The sequence below is a fragment of the Physeter macrocephalus genome, chromosome 1, assembly GCF_002837175.3.
Source record: "Physeter macrocephalus isolate SW-GA chromosome 1, ASM283717v5, whole genome shotgun sequence".
Lineage (NCBI taxonomy): Eukaryota > Metazoa > Chordata > Mammalia > Artiodactyla > Physeteridae > Physeter > Physeter macrocephalus.
Window position 1 is genome coordinate 80,496,782 of NC_041214.2, and position 25,874 is coordinate 80,522,655.

The following is a 25,874-nucleotide window of genomic DNA, read 5'->3' on the forward strand; positions in this document are numbered from 1 at the left end:
TGTCTCTTCGGCAGCTCCGCGCCCGTTTCTGGAGCTCCCTTACGTGGTGCGCTTAATCCCCTCTCCTCTCGCACCAGGAGACAAAGAGGCAAAAAAAAAAGTCTCTTGTCTCTTCGGCAGCCGAGCCTAGGATTTTTGACCTAGAAAAGTCTACTTTCCCACACCACTTCATTTTTTAATTTCAGTTCGGTCACTTAAATCTGGTATTGACTTAACAAACGTTTATTGAGCGCTTATTGTGCCATTTGAATGCTGAGGAATAAATTTTCATTATTTCAAGGGAAGTACACATCGTTCTTCCATCCCCCAAGGCAGCCTCTCATTTCCCATGGCATCAAATTCCAAAACAGAGAACATCTAGACTCCAATATATCAGAAATGGTACACAGGATGTTGGTGTATTGAGGCAATTCCCAGTCCCTGCCTACTTGGAGTGGGGCACCCCAGGGACTCCAGCAGCGTTGTCTGTATTTCCCTGGAATGCACATGTTCAGCCCTCATGTGGTTCAAAACGCCCTGAGTATGTCAAAATAGTCTGACAAAGCCTGCTCTCACCATATTTGTGGTGGGCTAGAACCAAACATGCTGGGAACCTCTTGAGAACAAGCTGTCTCATGAGATCTATGCTCCACAATTCAAATGAAAGAGCTTGAGAAACACATCCAGACTCTGTTTGGGTAGATGCAATGCAGGCTTTCTAAACTGCCACTACCGATGGCCAAGATGTCACAAAAGGGAACCTTTCTAACAGCCCAGAATGTGAGACAGAGGCTTCTGAAAGCTCAGAGCACTCAAAAATCTATCCTTTCTTTTTCCAGATGTCTTTGGAATTAATACTGAACACCACAATTCATAAATGTGAAGCATAAAGTTTCGACACAGAGCCCGTGACGTTTGTAACCAGGAAGAAGAATAATTTCAACCCAGCTGCAGATTCTCTGCCATGTCCCGCGTTAGCGGGATGGAGCAGTCGTGGAGAACCAGAACTGAATGGTGGGCTGGGAGACCTTGTGCTAGTCTCCCTTCTGTCTTCTATGCCTACAAGGCCTTGAGCACTTGGCTGTAAGCATTACTTTCCTTGCCTATTTCCTACCCGACTGAAGTCTTCAAAAGCAAGGAATGCATCTTCTTCATCTCCGTAGATGCAAGCCCTAGCACAGGGTCTGGCACATGGTAAGAGCTCAATCAATGTGTGTGGAGTAAATGAGAGGAACAAGGGCTTGAACTAGATGTTACCTAAACCCCTCTCTAGCGCTTTAGTTTATTAGTTCAACCGAGAAAATATCAGGGTGGTGGCTTGAAGGTCTGAGAAGAGGGGCGATAAGGAAGAAAGCTTTGATTCCAGAATCTGAGGCACTAAGTGCTTCCTGGTACTTTCTTTTTATTAAGGTTTATGGAACTACACTTTATATGGAAGATTTTCATTCAGCCTTTTGTAGAGATCTCCTTAAAATATACCTTGTGCTGAACCGCTAGACTGACTGAAACAGGTAGTACAGTTCTGGTCTAAGCAAGCTACGCAGTTTATCTGATAGTTCCATGGCAGACAGAATGACCCACATCTGGAACAGAGCAAAACGTGAGATCACAAAGTGAAAGGACTTCAAATTAATTCTTATGACCAAAAGCAAAAGAGAAAAAAAAGAGGAACGCTATGTCACATTAGATAATATTTTGATGAAACATTAGTCAAAGACAGAACTGTGATAGTTTGAAGAATTACTGTATGAGTGATATACAGATATATTTTTCAATTATATCCCTGCTATTTTACTTGTAAATATTGTGACTGCATTACTTGCCATTTGTCAGAAGAGGGAATGATTATTTTTATTGGCATATTCCCCTCACTCCACTCAATTTTATTTTAATATACTCACGCCATTAGAATAAGTTATCTGGAAAAAAGAATCACCATGGGGAGCAAAATTATGTGAGATACAAATGTGCTCGAGACAAGTGTGTTCATTCACTATAAATGGAAGAGTAGTCTTTGTACAGTCTTTCCTATTATTATTCCTAAAAACTCAGTACACAGACAGTCATTCCCACCAGACAGTAATATTAATAGTGCTCACAGGGCTGCTATCTGCCACCATTAACCCTTACAGTACCAGGTACGTCAGCAACTGATTCATCATTACCTTTACTTCTCAAATTACAGTAAGAACTGTCATGGAAGCCACAACAAAAATCAATGTAACATTTACTGAACGTGTGCTCTGTACGAAGGACTGTGTTTCCACAGTGAAGTGGGAGGCAACCCGGCTGGGTTCTGTTTAGACTGGTTGGTGCCTATACACTGCCAGTTACCAAGGTATTGTGCCCTTTACTACAGACTTCCTTACTCTCAAGAGACTCACAGTCTAGGATGTTGACAGCAAAATGTCTCTTTCGCGAAGATTAAAATAACCAACGGATCTATATGACTTGGCAGAATGATGCAGAGACGACTGAACGTGCAAATACCCCTATTGGTTCCGTCATCACGTCACACTGGGTGATGCTGGGCCAATCACCTGCCTCAGATCTCCTGTGAAAGAGAAATTTTTCTAGATTCTTCTCCCTCTGGGCCACGGAAAGCTCAGAAAGAAGGCTGCGCCTAGACTGTCTTCTATGGGAGACAGAAGAGTCGCTGGAATAACTGAAACAAAGGAGCAAACGGGAGTGGGGGAAAAAAAAAAGGAAACACAAGCAAATACTAAATTTGGGAGAGAGTGGAGGACTAGTGAGAGAAAAAACCAGCAAGTCAAAAATGGAGCGTCAACATTGCTACTAAATATCACTGAAGAATAGATTCTATTTGTCCATGGGTGGTAGTATTGAAACGTGGGGTCTTAGCGAAAGGGTTGTCTGAAATCTATCTCTGGTGAAGTAGAGAAAGCTATTAGCTTAATTCCTTCAGATGCTGTCACATAAATGACTTCAGGGATCCCACAATAAAGATGTCATCAGATGTTCTGAACCTTGAGCCTTAAAAGAGGCACCAAACTCTGGAAGACATTTCTCAAAAGCACAGAGATGGCCACCACATCAGGGATTTCCCCTTAGTCCGTTTGTTTTGACCACGTAACCAAATAAACCTTTAAACGTTACAGATACAGAAAAAGGTCCTGTAGAGGTGCAGCCATATGCAGCAGCGGCGGTCTGGAAGGCCCTTTTGTCTTCCCAGTATCACCAGTCCCAATCCTAGCCATCCTTTAGGCTAGATCAAACGCTGCTTTCTCATAAAGACTTCCCTGATCGCTCAAGCTGAATGTGACCCTAAATCATCTGATACCAGTAGATTTTTAACAGCTTGGGCTACCCATCACTTTATACTGTGCTGTAGGCATCATCATACGTGTTTTATCCCTCCTAACACAGGGTCTGGAATATGGTATGCACAGAATAAATATTTAAGACAGAGAAATATGGAAGGAGGGAAGGAGGCAGGAAGGGAAGGAATAACTCTTCCCAAGCAAATACCCAGAGGAGAAGAGATACTTTTAAACAAACATGGATTGACAAGAAATGAAGCTTCAGGGCCCGTCACTTCCTTCGGCCCCTTCTAAGACCTTCAGAGGGTCCAAGCAATGTGTTCCTCGCTGCCTCTTTCCACTCTGACTGTCCTCTGTTACATACTCACGTGGGACAGTGTTGGAATGGTGTCAGGAATTTGGGGGTTTGGTTAGGGGAAGATGAGTTGGGGATACATTTAGCTGAGCATCGTTGGATACATTTATGTACGGTTTGCTGTCACTACAGTGTGTGCATAAGGCATGGCCAATTACCATTGTGTAGGAATGACTTCCTGGCATACTTTCAATGACCCTGGGTCCACTACTCCCCTAGCTCTGGGACTCAGGGGTATGGAGCCAAAAATCCTGTGACAAGAATGTGTCCTGCAACACCCAGCATGTGGATTGTGCTGGTGAGAAGAGGAGAGAAATAGGGTGTGAAATGTATGGAGCCAGAAGCTAGGTCAGCAGAAAGTTCTACCAATTGTCAGATGTGTAAAAGTATACACACAGAGAGGACTACTCAGTACTCAGTGATGCAAAAATAGATGCTTTCCCTTATTAGGACTGTACTCAGTGATGTACTAGAAGCAATTATAAATGTACCACTGACTTGGTTTTCTTTTTTGATGTGGATTTCACAAAACAGAATGTATCAGTGTATGAACTTACAGCAACAGTATACGTATTTTTGTAACAGCTTTCAAGTCAAAGAAACTTGATAGAAGATTCCCCAAATTTGACAATCATCTTAAGTCTTAGGACATTACCAACAACAGTTGTACAGATTAAAGGAAGTTTTCCAAACTTTTAATAGTAATAATAATAATAATAAATTTCTATTAACCATTTAAGAGGAAAGAGTGAAATTATCTTTCTATTCTCCTTATAGAAAAAAATTACAAAGTTAGGTTGCATGGAGAGGTGACCAGAGAGCATGCAGCCACAAAATGTAAGAAAAAGTCATTGGGCATTTAATTAATTAATTAAAATGATATTTTTCTGGATTTTGTGAGTTTTGTCATATTTCACAGATTTTTATAAACAATTTAAAATATGTTTCATTCACTTTTCTCACTTGAAATAAGTATTCATTTTCTTATATAATTGTTTGGGGATGAATTATGTCCCCCAAAATTCATATGCTGAAGTACCCTAGTACTGTAGAATGTGACTGTTATTTGGAGATAGGATCTTCAAAGAGACACTTACGTTAAAATGGGATTGCCAGGTTGGGCCTAATCCAACATGTCTGATGTCCCTCTAAGCAGAGGAGCTCAGGACACAGATGCACGAAGAGGAAAGAGCAACTGAGGACACAAGGAGAAGACGCCCATCGATAAATAAGCCAAGGAGAGAGGCCTCAGAAGAAGCCAACCCTGACAACACCGCGATCTCAGAATTCCAGCCTCCAGAAACATGAGAAAATAAATTTCTGCTGATTAAGTCATCCCGTCTGTGGTACTTTGTTATGGCAGCCCTAGCAAACTACTGCAATAATTTTCTGGTCATCATTTTGTATTTTTAAAAGAAGTCTCCCCAAAGTGATAAGCTTCAAAGCTTTAGGTCCCAAAGAACCTGAATATATCTACACACACACACACACACACACACACACACACACACACACATAATCTCACTAGTCACTGTTGGGTGTATTAACTATAGTAGCGAAAGCCAAGGCTGTTTTGTCAGAAATTCTTACTTTTTATACACACTTCTTTACAAAAACTTTCTATCTTGAACAGTCATTTATATTGTAGTAACTACCAATTAGGATTCAATCATATAACCAAAAGGTTTATTTGGCTTCTGAGATTTGTGTAACCTTGGCATCTACAGAGACATCATCTGTAGAGCCTCCCCAGATGGAGCACTGAAGAACATCTAGATATCACTAGATATCAGCCTCAGCCTTTTATTGACTGTCCTGTTTAATGAATTTCCTATTTTTCAGTCTAAATTTTAAGCAGCTGAAGAGGGCATTCTGTAAACAGAAAACCTGGGGATTGCAATTTCTTTTAGTTCCATGTTGCATGCTATGGATTTTATAGACAAGAGACAAGGATTCTATGATTTATACAGTGTGCAAAATTGGGGAAGTGACTTGGATTCTCTAAAATCGTGTCATCATCTGTAAAAGAAGATAATTGCCCACTCTTTGTCCATCTCAACAAGTTTTGTTTTGTTTTGTTTTCAGGAACAAATGAGACAACGGATATGAAAATGTATTACGTTAAAAAGTTCACTGTTATTTTATCTAAGGCAATGGTAAATCACCTATCAATGTAGACATAGGATTGTTCTTGATCTCCCAAATCTAGAGGTTTAAAAATTGTTTTAAAGTCCCGCCTGTGAGACCTTGGACAGTCATCCTCTGGGTCTTAATTTCTTGTAAATGGGCAAGATGGCTTCTTAGGAAAGCAAAGGGACACATTTCATCTCTGACAGCCTAAAAATCTGTGAACTTCCCATCACTGAGAACATTTTTGTGGTAATTATTATGTTCCAGAAGACTACTGGGAAAGCTTGTTTTCATTTCTAGGACTTTTTTTTTTTTACTTTGTAATTGGTTAACACTCAAAGTAGAAAACTAAACTCCTGCTTTTAACAGGGACATTTAGCGTGGAATAAGCATGGAACCAGAGGATATAAAATGGAAACCAATGACTTCCTCACCTGAACACCTCTTGCTAAAGGAAAGGGTCCTTTGTAAACATGATCCATGCAGTTAAGGACAAAAAGAAAAGCAAGGGCTTCCCTGGTGGCGCAGTGGTTGAGAGTCCGCCTGCCGATGCAGGGGACGCGGGTTCGTGCCCCGGTCCGGGAAGATCCCACATGCCGCGGAGCGGCTGGGCCCGTGAGCCATGGCCGCTAAGCAAGCAGCAACAGCACACTTGTGCTCCTCCCTATTAATAGCCTGGTACTAGAACTCGTAGAACTGCCAAAGAAGGCTGAACAGTCCTGGGCTTTGCACGTGACCACGTTCACACTTCCACGGTTCATTAAGTAAGGCTTTCCAAACAAACTTGGCCTAGGCTCACTCATTTGGCATTTCTCCTGTAGGAATGCAACTCAATGCTCTACCCAAAGGTTCTAAGAATGACAGTTTGGGATATTTATTGATCGATTTAATCCTCTCTCAGGACCGGCTCATTCTGAATCAATGGCAAACGTCACAAGTCAATGGAACATTCACTTTGTCTGGCTTTTGTACTTTGGACGTAAGTGGGTTGGGTTTTACAGCTTATTTTAACTTCTTCTTTCCCCTTACCCTTTTCTGATCAGCTCTTCAAAGACAATGTCAATTATTCATGCCAATGTACAAAACAATGTTACTCCTGGCATTTTGCAAGCAGTTCACATGTTTGGGGGGAATTATATCACACTTGAAAAACTGGGCATTATTGGTTTTGTTTTCACACTTGGAGACACTATGCTGATGCCACACATTGGCTCTGAGGAGGCCTTCGTATCTTCACGCATCTTCATGCAACTTGTCCTGCAGCTCTCAGAGCTCAGTAGTACTTTCCTCTTGGAGATTCAAGGCTACTGGCTAGATTCTTGCCTATGACATTCCATTTAGCTCCATTCCATAGCCCACCCATCACAACCCTCATGCTGATGCTTCGTAAGTACCAGGCAGGAGAGACCAGTAGATGAGGAATGAAGAAATGAACATATATCATCTATTAGAAAAATAATTAGGAAAGCTCTCCTGGCAGATAACCTCTCAACAGACTCATGCGAAGAAGAGGGATCCTCAGCAGCTTAACATATGGGTCTTACTCATGATCAGAAAAGAACGTGATTTAAGGTTTACAGCTGGGTTGCTGCACATCAGGGAGGATTTTTGTTAACATCCTTTTATAGAGAATTTTTGTAGCATCACGCATGGCTAAGAGCTTGTCATGTGGTCTTGGGCGAGTAGCCTAATCCCTCTCTATCTTGGCTTCCCGCTCAGTAAAAATTCAGGATATTAATAGTACTTTCTTTTATACTTTCTTCTAGGACTAAATGAGCCAACGCACAGGAAGGCATTGCAAAAAGAAATAATAACTCGCCTTGGGTAACATCTAGCATTCATATTTGAAAGCAGGTTTGAAAACTTCAGAACACTCACACATTTTGCCACACTAGATTTTCAAGCATAAAGTTTCTCAAGTGATTAGAATGTGCTTGCTGAGTGGACATGAGCTCCCAGTAGTTAAAAATCACCATTGTTAATAGTCGTCATTTATTAGGTATTACTTACCTACTAACTTTAGTAAGTAACAAAAAGCTATGTTATGTCTTCACTAGGCATGCTTGTATTTTTTTGTTGTTAATTTTAATTTTTAAAAAATTTTTATTGAAATATAGTTGATTTACAACATTGTGTCAGTTCTAGGTGTACAACCAAGTGATTCAGTTATATTGATACATATATATAAAATATATATGTTTACTTTTACATTCTCTTCCATGATAGGTTATTAGAAGATATTGAGTATTGTTCCCTGTGCTATCTATACAGTGCAAGCTTGTCTTTCAGCTATGACATGTAAAGATAAAAGTGGTGAGCCAGCCTTTACATTGATCTTATTTTTAGAGGTAAATGGCAAGAAAAATGGAGAATCAGAATGGCAGTCAATTAATATTGAAATAAATCTAAGTTAAGGAAGATCTTCTGATTTCTCAGCCATTAGAGGCTCTGGACAATAAAACAATCTAATCTTGGCTACTTTCCCACCCGTCATTTTGAAACCCACTGATTCAAAACTAATAGAGGTCACATCCTACATGAACCCTTGCAAAACTGAAGATCACTACCTCTTCTGAAGATCACTAGAACTCTCTCAGGCCCTTTCTTTTAGCATTTACAATTCCTGTCTTGTGTGAACTATTTGTCCATAAGTAACTGATCGTGGGGGGAAATGCTCTATTCTCTAAGCAAGTGGGGCTGCTAGCTCTATTTTTTTTTTCTACGTCACACTGATCAATAAGAAGGTAAGAATGGTCAGAGGCCAGTGTCACCAATAATACATATCTCAAGCTCTTTGAGGATGAACTAAATTTTAGTTGATTTTTTGCTTATCTTTTGGCATCTAGAAAAATGGTATATGTTATTTGTTGAAAGTAAAAATTTAAGAAAAATAGTTCTATGCAGCAGTATACTAACATTGGTACTTTGAAAGCAGCTCTTGAGCTGCACAGAAAGACCTTAAGATATCCCCAAATTGCAGGTGCAGGGAAAGCGGTCCCCTGTTGATAAACACTTTGGGCCATTTATACAAAGAATCATTATAAAGACTACACAGTATTGCAGTAGTGGTCGTTTCAAGGCAAAGGGATAACCTGAAAAGATAACTTGAAAGAGGAGGGTGAGACAAAAAATTGAGCTGATGAGAAGCACATGTCAAGGTGAATGACATGTGGTGTGAACAGAAAGTCTTGAAGAACGCGATGTCATCATCATCTGCCTTTTATTGGTTATACTGCCACCAAGGGTGGAGACTGGATGAGGAAGACGGTCCCTGTTATCCTAGTGAGACTGTCATAGAAATAGAAGTAGGTAAAACTCTCATCCCTCACCCATGTCCATGCTGTCTTTAACTGAGTATTCAGTTTTTAACTGTTCAAGTGCCATTTAAAAAAAATATATATAGTAGTGTCATACTATATCTTTTTTGGTGAAGTAATTAAAACCAGAAGATTTTGAAAAACAGTCAACTCTAGTTCATCTCCCAAACGTCTTGAACCATCATGGCTTCCGTTACTACCAATCTTGGGAAAACTTGCCCTGCCGCTTGTGAGAGAACAAGTGGTGTGTATTTGCTATTTCCACTTCTCATTCAACAACCACACTCCTCCACTGTCCCTAGAGCCAGAGACTGTGAGTCTGTTTAAGTACAAAACTATAGGAATCTGCAGATATAAACTCTGTACTCATATAGTGGCCCATGCCTTCGCAATTTCTTAATATAAAAGCTTTTCTATTTGCAAATAAGAAAGTTCATAAGCCCATCTTTTCAGTAGTGTTAAGGGAAACCACAGAAGCATCAGAACCTAACAAATCTTCCTACAACCACTTTGATCTTACACAGTGGCTAGGATTATCTTAAAACAAAACCAGGCCCTATCAGTCCCTTGCTAAAACGCTCCAGTGGATTTCCATTTCATTTAGAATAAGGACAAACTCCTTACTGCAGTCCATAAGATCTGGACCCTGCTCACCTTTATCACCTCATTTTATTCATTCTCTTCCAACAACTGAGTTCTAGCCTCCCTGGCTTTCCTTCTATTCCTGTAAATGCCAAGCTGAGAGGACTCATCCTTGCTGTCCTCTGCTTGTAATATTCTTCACCCAGATCTTAGAACAGCTGGCGCCTGTGCATTATTCAGGTTTTGGCTCAAAGGTCATTTCTTCAACGACTTTCCTGAGTTGGCTATCTAAACCAGCCACGCTCTATCTCATTATTAAAATGTTTTATTTTATCCACAGAAAGTATCACTGCCTAAAATTATGTCTTACTGCCCCTCTTCTGAAAACACTACTAGAATATAACCTTGAAGAGGAATGAAATATTACCCTCTTTCTGACTCTAACCCAGCATCAAAAGTAGACATTGAATAATTTTTTAATGAATGAATGTACAAATGAAGCCATGTGTTGGCTTCCAATAAAATTGACCTAATTTGCTTTAACTCTTAACTTTGTTTATATTCATGAAAATTTGTAAAAGAAAGAGTTTCTGGATTCAGTAAACTACTGAAATCTCTCCAAGACTCAGTTTTTATCTGCAAAGTGAAAATAATAGCACTATCTACCTGAAAGTGTTACTGAGAAGATTGTATGAGCTAATCCACAGAAAGTGCTTAGCACAGTACCTGATGTAGCTTTAAAATATTTAACAGCCCCATCTATCACTTAGGATAAAGGAGGGGAACCAAAAATCTTAAGTCCTTCAAATTATAATAATAACCTTTCAAACAGCTGTGGTATTTTATAATCAAAGAGTACTTGCCCATCTGTCATCACGCAGGACTTTCTTTGTAGTTTGGACTCCAACCTCAGATTTGATGTCAAATACCAGGGTCTATCTACCATGTCAACATTATCATGGTGTTAAAGGGAGGGCTGGGGAGCTCAGGTAGTAGAAGGCGGGTGGGATGGGGAACACGCAGTTTGGGGAAATCATACATAAATGGGTGGCATATATTGGAAGACCTCAGGGCTTTGCACCCTTTTCACATAATAAAAGTCACTGTCACATCACTGCAGACTTACCTGGATAAAAAAATAATGGAGGGAATGATCCTGTGCCCAGCATTTGTTCATTCATTTTTTCTGAGGACTTACTACTTGTCAGACAGTGTTCTCTATATGGCAGTTAACTAAACAGAAAAACAAACAAACAAACAAAACTCTGCTCTTGGGATACATTCTAGAGGGAGAGACACAAAAAAATGGTTAAGATACACAGTGTGTTAGATGGAAATAAACATTACAGGGGAAATTGGGAGATTGGGATTGACATGTATACACTGATGTGTATAAAATGGACGACTAATAAGAAAAAATTAAAAAAAGAAATCAAACCAAGCACACTGTGGAGGCTCCAGAGAGCTCAGAGCAAACAGTCACTATAAATGGACTGCGTGGCCTGCACTAGTTTTTAAAATTGTTATGTTTTTAAGCACTTATCTATGTGCCTGATACAAATGATAAAAATCCGTGGTCTCTGTTCTCTAAGAGCAGGAATGTGCAGTGAAATCATAATGTAACAAAAAAAGAAAAAAAAAGAAAGAAAAACAAAAAACATTACAGGGGAATAAAGTGAAGGTAGATAGGGACACTTTAGGGCAGTGGAGGGATTTTAGGGTGGTCAGGGAAGACTTCTCCAGCAAAGTAACCTTTGAGTGAGGTCCCGCAGGAGGTGAGAGAATAGGCCACGTGGATACCAGGGGAAAAGGGCTCAACAAAACAAAGGCCCTGAAACAGGAGTGTGGCTGGAGCAGAGGGAAGGGGGGGGCGGAGCTAGATGAAGTCAGCCTGTTAATGGGTGGAGACAGTGGGGCCTTGTAAGCACAGTTCCGGCTTTTTTTTTTTTTTTTTTTTCCCTTGGCTGAGATGGGAAGCTGTTGGAGAGTTTTGAGCAGGACAGTGAAAGAATGTGACAAACAGGATCACTCTGGGTTGAGAACAGGGCAAAGTGGAACAAAGGTGAGTAGAGCAGAGCAATAGGAGGGGGTTAAATGACCCAGGCAAGATGTGCTGGGGCTTGGACAGGTGCAGGCAGTGGAGGCGCTGAGACATCGTGGGGTTTTAGACACACTTTAGAGGTGGAGATGAACGCATTTTGCTGTGTGAGAGAAAAGAGGACTCAAGCATGACTTCAGGTTTCAGGCTTGAGCTCCTGGAAGAGCAGAATCACTTCTGAAAAGAGCAACAATGCCATGTGGGAGAAGGTGAGATCAGAAGGTCCTATTTCCCTCAGTGATGAAAAATGCTTCTTTAGGTTTACACATAACATGAGCTGTATGGGACAGAGACAAGAGCAATTTAAACTGACCACAACAAAGGAGAGAAAAACTACAATGATGTAGGCTGGGAAATTAACAAGGACTAAAACAGACTCCATCTGAAAGATTAATCTACTGGTAATACAAGCTAGGAGCTAAAGACCAGAAGAGACCAGGAACACAGCTAGAATAAAAAAAAAATTAAACACCTATAAAAGCACAGCTATTAAAAAAAAACACAAAGAACCCTCAGTAATAAGAACTGTATGTGGGTCCATGTCCATTATTTCACTTTGATTGAGTCTTTCATTCATGAGTGCCTGACATATGCAAGATACTATGTTAGGTGTACAAGAAACACAACTGAATTAGACGTGATTCACACACTTGAAGAACATAGATGTCTACCTGGGGAGGCAGACATGTAACATGATTAAAATCAAACGGGATGTGGGGATGTGGAGAAATTGAAATGCTCATATACTGCTGGTGGAAATGTAAGATGGTATAGCTCCTTTGGAAAGTAGTCCAACAGTTCTTCAAAAGGTTAAACAAAAAGTTACCACATAACCCAGCAAGTTCACTGCTAGGTATATACCCAAGAGAACTGAAAGCAACGTCCATACAAAAGCTTGTACTCAAATACTGATAACATCATTCATAATAGCCAAAGTGGAAAAAACCCAAGCACCTATCAACTGATGAAAAAATAAATATAGTGTAGAATGTCCACACACTGGAATATTATTCAGAAATAAAAAAGAATGAAGTACTCATATGAGCTACAACACAGATGAAACTTGTAAATATTATGGTAAGAATCCAGTAAAAGACCATATATTGTATAATTCCAAATGTCCAGATTTGGCAAATCCATAGATACAGAAAGTAGATTAGTGGTTACCAAGGGCTGGAAGGTTTGAGGGAAATGAGTGACAGCTAATGGGTAAGGAGCTTTTTCCTGGGATGAGAAAACTGATGATGGTTGCACAACTCCATGAATACACTAAAATAATAATAACAATAATAACGATTGAATTGTACATTTAAAAGGAGTAAATTCTATTGTGTATGAATTATATCTCAATAAAGTTATTACCTATTTAAAATATCCAATAAGACGCATGCTATAGTAAAGGGATTTTAAAAAGTGCTGTGAGAAGAATTCAGAAGAAAGACAAACTAATAATATGTGGGGACTGGGTGAATGGTCAAGCTTCTCCAAGCACTTAATGTTAGAGATAGCTCTTGAAGGCTAAAGAGTAGTTGACCAGGCTGGGTAAACAGGAGGGAAGCAGAATCTATTCTGTAAGTAGCAGGTTAATTTGGAGTTTTGATATTTAATTCTTCCCTGCCCCCAGATTCCCACCAATAACCTCCGGCTCAAGATGTAGTATATACTGGTTAAGAAAAAAATAGCTGAAAAATATTCAAGCAATTTTAATGAGAACCTAAATTTTGCTAAGTCATTTCCATATTTTCAGTAAGGGGTTGATAAACTTCTTCTGTGAAGGGACATACAGTGAATGTTTTGGGCTTGGAAGATCATACAGCTTCTGATGCACCTTCTCAATTTTACTGTTGTAGTGTGAAAGCAGCCATAGATAATATTTAAGCAAGTGAGCATGGCTGAATTTCAAATAACACATTATTTACCAAACCAGGTGGCAGGTGAGATTGGCCCATGGGTTGCAGTTGGCAGGGCCCTGGTCCATGTTCCCCACCTGCCTTGCTTAACTCTTCTCTGGGTCTCTGCTGGTCACTAGCAATTTCCCCACCCCTGCAGGGATTATCAGCCTCAGCTGTCTCATAGAGAGCCCGCTTAATACTCTGCATCTTTTGGATGGGATGAAAAGCAGGATTAAAAATGGGGTTTCATCTGGTAAAGATTATAAGTATCATCTTTATAGTAAGTCTATCCAAATTCATGTTAAAGATTGCATGTATGCACAATGAAAAATACACTTAGCTAACAGATCTATAAAGAATACAAAGCACACCTCTACTCTCTTATCCCTTTTCACAATAATACCTAAAGGTACATAAAAAATAAACAAGGTGTCTATGTTTGAGCAATAAATATACCAAGTACTTATAAAGACAGAATAAAAGGGGGCCTGTTATCTGGAACTTATATTTAGTATATAGCTTCAACTCCTGGACTCTTGATATAATGTTGACTGAATCTTGGGTTTCAAATGTTAAATGTGTTACGTCCCAGAAATACAACTCTAAGGTTTTAACCCCTAAAGTGTTTGGCCCAGTGAATATTTGATGTTTGGATAACTGTACAGTGAGCTAACACATGTAAATACAGACAGCTACGAATGAAGGCAAGTGTCACAGAGTGGAAAGAACATATTGGGTTGGCAGTCAGAAGACCTAAGAGCTTATCCTTCCTCTGACATTGGGTACTGGTATGATAGTAGGCAAGCTGCCCCTGGACATGTTACAGAGTTTTCCCCACATATGAAAGTATTTGGTAAATTTTGTAAGGGGTTACAAAAATGCTACATGTTATTGTTACATAAACTAAGATGTTATAGTTAAGTAAACTTCTGAAATAAACCATATTGTAGTTTTCTGAAGAACAGTCACTGAATTCTAAGGATGAAATAGAGCAAACACTGTATTATTTGCTAAGAGTATATCTAAAAGTTGGGTTTTCCATATTCCAGAAAATCAAAGACCTAACATAACAAGTAAATATTTCTGGGACAATGGCAGTTTTGGAAAGTCAACTATTTGACTTTCACTTTGGGATACTTCCCAATATTCTGTGTGTAACATCTGTCAAAGGTTTTATATTCACCACCAATTATTATACATTGATAGTGGTTGAGTGTCTTTGATTGCTGGGGAGGAGAAAAACTATAGTTTCTCCTCTGAAATAGGACAGCGTGCGTGTTTGCAGCTGGCCAAGAAGGAAAGGAGATTTCTAGAGGGACATATCAGCGGGTCCACTTGCAAAATGAAGTGCATTCTCTTGCTCTTAAACACAAAAAAATTACGTATCGCTAGAGTCGTTTGTTAAAACTATTTAATTTTCCAAAGAGATTAGGGACCTGGGATACTTTCAAACATCTAAATCTATGAAAAACATTATACAAGTAAAATGAATAAATAATATTCACAGACATGTCTTAGTGTACTAGGACATCCATCCTCACGGTAACTTTTAAAATCAGGGGAAGGGGCTTCCCTGGTGGCACAGTGGTTAAGAATCTGCCTGCCGATGCAGGGGACATGGGTTTGAGCCCTGTTCTGGAAAGATCCCACATGCCACAGAGCAACTAAGCCCGTGTGCCACAAGTACAAAGCCTGCGAGCCACAAGTATTGAGCCTGTGTGCCACAACTACTGAAGCCCACGTGCCTAGAGCCCATGCTCCACAACAAGAGAAGCCACTGCAATGAGAAGCCTGTGCACTGCAACGAAGAGTAGCCCCTGCTCACCTCGATAAAATAAATAAAATAAAATAAATAAATTTATTTTTAAAAAAACTCTAATAAAATAAATAAATTAAAAAAATAAAATCAGGGGAAGGAGAGATGACAGACTGAGTCAAAATCATAAAGACCCTAAGAACCAGTTGTCTCACTGGAACAACTGGGAGCCCAAACAAGGAACACCAGAATGGCCTCTATTTTCTATTATTAAGAGGCCTTACAGAATTAGTGTGGAGGTCTAAGGCCAGGAGATCAGCTCCTTTTAACAATAGTTATTATACCTTTTAAAGGTCCTTTATACTTCCGATCTCACTGGTCTTGAACCAATGTAGAGAGAAATTGTGATTTAGAAAAAAGTGTTAAGTTTTCTACTCAAATGTGCCACTTACTAGTTGTATAACTAACTCTTCAGGTTACTGTAACTCTTCAGGTCTCAGTTTCTCATCTGTAATTTTAAGGGATTATAACCTACTGATTCTGAAGATAACTTCGATGTCTGACAGTTTCAACAGGCCAGTCTAGAGGAATGGAGAGTAAAGATTTATTTATTTATTTTTTCCAATTTCTGTCCTTCAAATTTGTAGGAAACTGTCTCTTCTTCAATCAACAAGCAAATCTTCCAAACATAGAAAGTTGATGGATAGACTCTTATCCATAAAGGAAATAAACAGTTGAATCAAGAATTTATTTGCAGATGAAATGATCAGGTAGAAAACCCTAAGGAGTCTTAAGAAGCTAGTAAAACTGTTAAAGAGGTCATAAGATGCAAGGTCAATATTAAAAAATCAATGGTATTTGTATACACTACAAAATGACAATGACTGCAAATAAAGAATTTTTTAAAAATACCATTTACAATAGCACCCAGAATATGAAATAATTTAACAAAATATGAGTAAAACTACAATACATTGTTGAGAGAAATTAATAAAAGCATAAATAGAATGAGAGATATACAATGTTCATGGGTTGGAGACTCAAAATTGTTAAGATATCAGCTCTTTTCAAATTATAGATTCAACAAAATCTCAACTGAAATCACAGCAAGCTACTTTGTGGAAATTGACAAGCTGATGCTAAAATGTATAAGGAAATGGAAAAGACTTAGAATAATCAAAGCACTTTTGAAAGAGAAGAAAGATGGAAAGCTTATATTGTCAGATTTCAAAATCTTGTATAAAAGTCAGAGATCAAGATAGTGTGGCATTGGCTTGAGGATAGATATATAAATTAATGAAAAAGAATAGTCCAGATGGACCCACACATCTGCGGTCAATTGATTTTTGTCAAAGGTGTCAAGGTATTTCAATGGAAGAAAAGAGTCTTTACAATAAATCATGATGGAAAAACTGTGTATCTCAATGGGGGTAAATGACTTTTGACCCTTATCTCACACAATACACTAAGATTAACTTGAAGTGAATTATAACCTTGAATTTACCTCTAAAACATCTAAAAGAAAGCACAGAATAAAATCTTTATGACCATGAGGAGGCAAAAATATCTAAGGAAACAGAAAGCATAAACTATAGAAGATAAAAGTGATAAATTGACCTCCATCAAAAGTAAATACTTCTGCTCTTAGAAAACAACATTAAGAAAATGAAAAGTCAAGTCACCGACTGGGAATGCATATATCTAAGGACTCTTACTCAGAATACATAATGTACTCTTCCAAAAAAAAAAAAAAAGAAACAATCCAATTTAAAACATAAACCAAAAATTTGATGACACTTCACAAAAGAAGACATACAAACGGCTAATAAGTGCATGAATAATAAGTGTTCCACATCATTAATCAAAAAGAAAATGTAAATATAAACCACAATCATATACATCTATACAGCATGAAAACAGCTAAAATTAAGAAGGTTGACAATACCAAGTGCTGCCAGGATTAGGGAGCAACTGGACCTCTCATAGATTGCTGGTGAGATTGTAAAATGGTACATTTAGGAAAACAATTCAGCAGTCTCTTATGAAGTCAAATATTTACCACACAACCCAGCAATTCCTTTGCTAGGTATTTATCCAAGAAAAATGAAAACTATGTTCATATAAAGACTTGTACATGAATGTTCATAGCAGCTTTATTAATAATCAAAAATGGGAAAAAAAATGCCCCCAAACAAGTGAATGAATAAACAGAATGTAGTATATCCATATAATGGATACATACACAAATGAAGCTCAGAAAAATTATAGTGAGTAGAAGGAGCCTAGATGTGAGAGTGTATACTATATGATTCTATTTATATAGAATTTTAGAAAGGGTAAAAATAATCCATGTTAGAAAGCAGAAAGGTTGCCTGGGGCTGAGGGTAAAGGGGGCTGACTGCAAGAGGGCTCGAGGGAGCTCTGTGGGGTAGTGGAAATGTTCTCTATCGTGATTTTGATGGTGGTTACCCAGGTGCATAAATTTGCCAAAGATTCACTGCCTTGTGCATTTCAAATGGGCACATTTTATTGTATATAAATTGAACCTCAAAAAGGTAATTAGAGAATCTGAATCAACAAATTCTATGGACATTTGGCAAATGCAAAAAGTAAAAAAGACTGTGTACATAATAGCATACACATACACACATGTATCCCAGAAGGAATGTAAAACATTAGCACAATTGTGAACATGAGAAATTATCTAGCTACTTTGGATACTGAGTTGCTCATGTGACAATGCGTGTGTTACTGAGGTCACCTAAGCTAATTTGGTGGTGTAGGTTTGGGTTTTGGCATTTTGATCAACAATCTGCTAAGTTCTAAAGCAGGGCTTACTCCTTATTTTACTAGGACATAGGAAGTTTCTTCAAGTACCTTCATTAAACAAGAATGTATTATGTACTGTCTTAGTTACTCTGGACGAAACAGTGCTCAGATACCATCTCTATCCCCTGAATCTCAGAGTCTAATATAAGCTACGGCATAGGCTGGTGAAGGACAGGTACATAAATGATTCTAGTACAGTAAGTGAGTGAAAATTTACATAAGAGAGGGTAAAATAATGTACAACTTAATTTTAGAAAGAGAAGCCTTCACAAGAGAGATTAACACTTTAGTTTGGTCTTAATGGGTCACGTTGGATATGCAAACATTTAATTTATTTGGGGGGAGGTCTGGGAAGGCATTCGAGGAAGAAGTAGCTCCACGATGAAAGCTATAGAGATGAAAAATAACTAGGAATGTAATTTCTCAGCTGGAAGCTGGGATGCTTAAAGGGGGAGATAAAACTGGAAATCTAGGCTGGGGTTTCAATTCATTCCATAACTGGGTGGGGACTCCTGAAGGTTTTTGAGAAAAGGCAATTAGTGACGAGCGCAGAACTGTGGGGTAGAAAGGTTAATCTGATAGCATGTGTAGGATGAACAGGTGTGGAGTGACTAGAGGTGGGGATACCCAATAAAGGGCCATTTCAATGGCTCAGGTGAGAAATGGGGACAACTGAACCAGGACAGTAGCAAAGGGGGTTTTAGTAAGAAAACAGATTTGAGATACTGTGAACATAGAAACACTGGAATAAATTGTACATAGTAATAGGAAAGAGGAAGCATAGCCCCACGGTGCTGAGCCTGGGTGCCCAGCAGGGATTTAACAGTGCTTGCCCTGCAGCTGTTGATCTCATGACACAGCACCGCAACTGCCTGAGCCTATCGACATGTCTGCCTGTGATGTGGGCCATAGCGGAGCCACGCCCAGTGGCTGCCAATGCTGATGTGGCACTCCCCCCATCAAACACCAAACCAACATCCATAGTTTACCAGGTGGAAAGCATGAGGACAAACCTTCTGAAAACTTGATTTGGAATCGTGGCTCACCCATGAATTTGACATATGACCTTAGGTGAGTGACTCTCATTATTGAGCTTTTGAACCCCTATCAGTAAAAGACAAAAATCCTCTACCTGTGCTTATCGCTTATGTTTTTTGTGAGGTCCACAAAGCATTTGGAAACTGAAAAACCCTGTGCAAAGGGGAATTACTAATATTACGGTCACTGTCCTCCTCAAGCAATCTCTTCAATCCTCAGCATTATACAGACCTAGGTATTATTAGCACCTGACTGGAGGCCTATATCCACATCTATCTTTCTCCCCACTCTATCTAACTCTTCTTTTTTGTTTCTCTGATCCTGGAATTGAGAGATATTTAGCATAGGGATTACCATAAAGATAGTTTTCTCCCAAATGCCACCAATTCTTGCAGGACACCCAATATATACAACCTCCATTTCACTGTGGAAAAGACCACAATGAAATGAAATTTACATATTTTGATATTACTTGAATATCTGAAATGCCACTATATCAACATTCTCAAATTTTTTTTTTTTTTTTTTTTTTGCGTTACGCGGGCCTCTCACTGTTGTGGCCTCTCCCGTTGCGGAGCACAGGCTCCAGACGCGCAGGCTCCACGGCATGTGGGATCTTCCCGGACCGGGGCACGTACCCGTGTCCCCGGCACGAACCCGTGTCCCCTGCATCGGCAGGCGGGCCCTCAACCACTGCGCCACCAGGGAAGCCCTCAAATATTTTCTTAATCTCAACAATTCCCAGGTCTTGGGGATCCGTCAACACTGACCCTGGTGGTTCACTACCTTCACTCTCCTCTCTGACGCATTAAATATCCCCAGATTCAAACACTAAATGAACAGCAGTAATCTGTTCTGACTCTGGACAAGATAAACTTGGTGTTGGATTTATTGAAAGGCGATTGGTTGACTTCCAAGTTCTCACTGTCCTGAAGGATTTTTCCAAGGAAATTTTAATAGATGGTTTTAGAATATAACTTAAACCCCCCCCCCCAACTAGTTGGGTCTCCACAGCTTTCCAGAGATGCACAGCACCAGCACTCTTAACATATTGCAGAGGAAATACCTCTCTCTGCAACAGAGCCGAGGCTGCCATAGATTAGGTTTATGACAAGGAAGTGGAAGCTATAGCTACCTGCCACTGTGGACCTGAAAGTGATGACTGCCTCTAGGTCCTGGCTCTGGGGCTTTCAAGCTGACTCACCTTACCTGAATATTGGAGAAAATACACACCCTACCTCACGGGAATGTGAAGATAACACACAGGACAAAAGTTCTGTGAACAACACAACAACTAGCAGATGTTAGCTTTTATAAAATGGCAAAGAGAAGAGATTCCACTGTGTCTTTAAGAGGATTTCCAGTGAGAAGAGAACACTTCTCTCTTATAAAGACTTGCTTATAACAATATTTTTCAAGGAACTCAGCTCACATGGTCCACGAAACACATTATGGTCTACTGTAGCATGCAAATTCAGTGCTCAGCACATTATGGAAACACAAATATAATCATGATCCCCCAAGGCTTGTAGGTTCTGATTTGGTCTCCTTCCTTTCTTCATTCTTTTCTTCCTTTCTTTTTTCTTTTTTTTTTCCTTTTCTTTCCTACTTTCTCCATCCCTTCTTTTACTTCTTCTATATCACACCATGGCATGGAAAAATTAAAGCAGCTTATCTCAAAACTAAAGGAGATTTATTTCTTTCATTTTTTGAAAACTTTTTCCTTAATATGGGTTAAACGCCAAACTCCTAAGAACTTCTCAGTGTAACAAAAGGTAATTGTTTTAAGGCACCGAGGTATGTTTTCCATCAGTGCCTAAAAAATTGGAAATAAATGAAAGCCAGTGAAAAAGCTGAATAGTCCTCACTTGGCAATTATTCAGCCCTTGGAGATTTCCAAGCCCTTTGCAATCATTAATTAATTAGTGAAGATGACATTCCACTTTACTGAGGCTGGGAGAATGACATAAAGAGGTCTAGAGGCTTTCCTCAAGCTGAAAGAAGAATATCAAGGGAGGTACTGGGATTAGAATTAGGAGCTCACTTCTCAAGCCGGGAGTCACATCGCTAAGCCAAGCAAAGTTAATATTTGAGACAATACGGTGCTCTGTGCACAGGTGCAGTTGAATACAGTAGTGTTCTGCTCAAAGACCAACGGTGCAAGAGCCCACCCCTTCATCCACCAATGCTCCCACAACACACACAGACGATATCTGTAGCTTCATCAGCCTCTTTCCCCGTTCCCAAAACAAAGACAGATGGCTAAATATCAATCTCTAACCACTCTCCTTAATAATCACAGCAAAAAGTACATGATTTGATTTTCATTTTTGAAATGCACAATATGATGTTAAAACACATGACACTGTTGAAAAACAAATATTTCCGAATTTTTTTTAAATGACATGAAATCCACTGATGTCCAGAAACCTTAACAAGGTAATAGATCATCCTGAATAATTCTTTTACTCCAATAAGAAGGAAAATAAAGTTTCATGCTTTCTGGAGAGTGGTTAATAAAAGTTCATTCTGTCACCCCAAGTAAGTTGATGAAGACAGACCAAATACTAGTGATGTTTCTGGACCTAACATCTTAGAACCAGGTCTTGCAGGGGGGTGCTGATCCTTTTTTTTACACTACTGGATTGGTTCCAGAGGGCCCAGTGACATGATGGGAAATCAGGAAACTCAAAGATTGGCTTTGTACTTCACCAGATCATTCTCTCCACCTAGACATACTTTTGCTCTGTCTCATGTCTGTTTCCCCAGGTGGGGTAATAGGATCCTTAAATAACTCAGGGCCCATCTCCCGCTCTTAGGAACATCACTCAGCCATCCTATCACAGTCAGGCTGCTTTGGACAGGGCAAAATTGCATACCTACTGGAACTTAAATGTTGATGGCCATTGTCCCAACCTAAATTTTTAATCTTCTGTAGGGGAATTTGTTGCAATTGTACCAAAGTGAGGTAAAGTTGAATAAACCCATTTTCTTCTGAACCGGTTGCTCCGGGGTCAGGACGGACGAATGCAAATATACTGCAATGTTAACAAAGGGCAAGGTTGTCCAGCTTGGCTATTTGGGGCAATATTAATTTTAAAAACAAAACAAAACAAAACAGAACAAAAAACCCTTAATAACATTTCTTTTCAGAAAGAGATTTTTGGAAAGAAAATCCTTCCAAGAGTAATGTTTCAAAAACACTTAACATTTTCACTTGAAATCTTTATGTTGGAAGATGATCATGGCTTGGTCCACTTTCATGTAATGGGCAATCATAAGGCTGATGGATGCCTCCAGCTACCCACAGGCCCCACTTGCTGGGAAGGGCTCTTTCCTCTAAGGAACCTAAAATCCATCTGCATCATTAACAGAGCAGATGCTTTCATGTGAGAATAGTGATTTAGTAAACTCCCTACCCGGAGAGTAAGGACCTCACTAAATTCTGTTATAATGTTGAAAATGTGAATGGATATGCCTGGAAATTGACAATCTCAGCTGTGTAAAGGATTAAAAAAAACCATATAGTCCAAACTTCCACCCAGTACATCCTCCCAATTTATCATTGAACTTCTCGATAATCAAGGGCTGTCCAATTTCTGATTTCTTACAGTTCTTACTACAGGGAAGGGAGTGCTCGGTTCTAACACAATGACTGGAAACTAGATTGGTTTCTCCATCTAACTCCTTCCAAGTAACTCTCCTTGGTTCCTCTTTTCATAGTGCGAGGAAACATCATCATGTTGGTTCTAGGACACATGAAAAATCCAAGTTGTAGGTGAGTAGGTGTGTATAGTATTATATCTTGCCTAGTCACAGGAAGTAATTGAACATGTTGACTTAAAACACATACACGCTTGAAATTAAATCAAACAACAAAAAAGATAACTGTCATAAAGAATTTTTTTAAGTTGCCTAATAGGGTTAAAGGTTGGAGAGTAATATTCTTCTTGGAGGATCATTAATGTAGATAAACAAGGGGTAGTAAACAAGTGCCATTCTACTACAGCCCCTTCCCAAAGAAAACTAGACAAGATATCTGCATTACCTTAGATCTCCTTAGCCTCACCTGTCTCCTGGGCCCTTGTCCACTTGTTCTTCCCCAGCAGTCACTATGGTACCAACTTTGCTTGGGTTCTGACCGCCTTCACATGAGCCCAACCTGTCATCAGCTCATCTCATGCTGCCCTGAGCACCTCTCACCTCCACATGTGGGGATTCCCTGTCCCTGCTGAGGCATCAGATACTTCAGATCTATTTAGTGACCAAGTAAAGGCAACAACTAAGTGTGAGGAAGTCTATGACCCACAGAAGGAAGCTCTGACCAACAGGAAAGGAGCTGGAAGATAAATTATTTTCCCTTCCTCTTCCCGAACAGATTGTCCTGAGCTGCTACGGTTCATATGGTCTTTTGGAAGATGGTCCTTCAAGATTGAAAAATTAGTTGTACTCGATACTAAACGGAAGCCATATTGGTAACACCCCCCCATATCCCCAAATAGGATCTCCCCATTTTCCTGCTTCGCTCATGCACTTCCTTCAGATTGTACTTTCTAATGAAATAAAAGTAGCACATATACTTTTGCCTTAGGCTCTGCTTTCTGGGGAAGGCAGACCAAGATAGGTACCCCCTTATTCCCATCACTATATTAATGAGTTCCCTACCTTTGGTTGCAGTGGCGGTGCACAGGGGGCTGAAACAGGATCTGTGATATAGGTCTTCTTGGGACCAGCAACTGGATACATCCCAGCAGGGTTCTGGTTCCCGGTGCCAGAAGGAGTATACCCTTGTTCCCGCTTCCAGGTATTTGGGTGACCTTGTTGACCATAGGCAGGATCAGAGTCATTTTTGCCCCCATAGCCAGGCCCCGCTGCACAATAGGGTTCATAATAGCGTCCTTGGTTGGGGACATACCCATACCCAGGCTCAGGCTGAAGTCCTGGTGGTGGAATATACGCATAATCCATGCCTCCCCGTGTAGAAGGAGGTGGACCCTGCCCAGCGACAGGAACTGGTTGAGTGTTATAGCCCTGGGTCCCTGGCCCCGAGCCATAAAATTGTCCTGGTGAAGGGGCAGCCATGTAATGAGAGCTGGGCTGGGCTGACTTCACCTGCACATTGAAGGTAGGCCTTGAAGGGGTAGATGCCGTAGTGTAGGAGGCTGGGACGGGCTGAGGCTGGGGTTTTAGTGTTCCAATTGGAGCCACGGGGATGGGTGCAGCCTGGGGTACAGGCTGTGGCTTCAATGTAGACTTTTTCGTTGCCGTCAGAGGGGGCTGGTTTGGTATGACCATTCTCTTATGTCCTGTGACAGGGGTGGAGACTGGAGGAGAAGCTGTTGTTGAGCTAGTAGAGCCCTAAAGCAGAAAAGAGAAAAGGAAAAAAAAAAAAAAGACAAAGATTATTGCTAATGAAAAATAAAAATACATAAACAGACAAATATTAATAAACGCCATTATTACTTTTGTATTAACTCGGCAAAACATAAACAAGGCATGGTTCCTGCCTTCTAAGAGTTCACAGACAACACAAAAATCAGTTGCGCTTCTGTGTGCCAATTCCATTTATAATAACATCAAAAAGAAAGAAAAAACTTAGGAATAAACTTAACCAAAGAGGTGAAAGTCTTATACACTGAAAAGTACAAAATGTCGCTGATAAATTAAAGAAGATACAACTAAATGGAAAGACATATCATGTTCATGGATTGGAAGACTTGATATTGTAAAAATGTTAATACTACCCAGAGCAATCTACAGATTTAATGCAATCCCTGTCAAAATCCCAATGGAACTTTTCTGCAAAAATAGAAAAATCCATATGCAATCTCAAGAGACTCTGAATAACCAAAACAATCTTGAAAAAGAAGATTGGAGCTCTCACACTACGCAACTTCAAAATTTATTACAAAGCTATAATAATCAGTGTTCCGTTGGCATAAAGACAGACATAGACCAATGGAATAGAATTGAGAGCCCAGAAATACATCCTTGCATACATGGTTTGATTTTTGACATGGGTGCCAAGACCATTTGATGCGGAAAGGATAGTCTTTTCAACAAATGGTGCTGGGAATACTGGACATCCACATGCAAAAGAATGAAGTTGGACCCTTACTTTACACCGTATCCAAAAAGTAACCCAAAATTCTAGCTCTAAATGTAAGAGCTAAAACTATAAAACTCCCTAATAAAATCACAGAAGAAAAAAATTCATGACATTGGATTTGGCAATGATTTTTTTAATACATATAGAAACATCAAAAGCACCAGCACCAAAAGAAAACAGATAAATTGAACAATGGGATCTCAAACAAACTACCCGAAGCCTTGGTCACCATACTGCTAAAAGGCAATACTAGAGAAAGAGAGCTGAAGGGCTAAGCAGAGGGAACAAAAAAAAAGCAATGAGGGGTGTTGGGAGAAATAAACAAATACCGCTGGTACAACCAAAGAAATACTAAATTTAGGATCAAAGATTCCTGTCAAAGAGTGATTTACCAAAGATAACTCAAATGCAGCCTCCTGGGCTTCCCTGGTGGCACAGTGGTTGAGACTCCGCCTGCCGATGCAGGGGACACGGGTTCGTGCCCCGGTCCGGGAAGATCCCACATGCC

The 25,874-nt window shown here is 39.7% G+C and overlaps 1 protein-coding gene across 15 annotated transcripts in view; it reads right to left on the reverse strand.

Annotated features, from left to right (window-relative positions):
- Window positions 1-25,874, reverse strand: part of LPP (LIM domain containing preferred translocation partner in lipoma) — a 745,137-nt gene that overhangs the window by 261,413 nt on the left and 457,850 nt on the right. For all 15 annotated transcript variants that reach the window (XM_024124352.3, XM_024124347.3, XM_024124350.3 and 12 more), the window contains one exon: window positions 23,923-24,615. In XM_024124352.3, coding sequence (XP_023980120.1) covers window positions 23,923-24,615 — 693 coding nt within the window. The remainder of the gene's footprint in view (window positions 1-23,922; window positions 24,616-25,874) is intronic.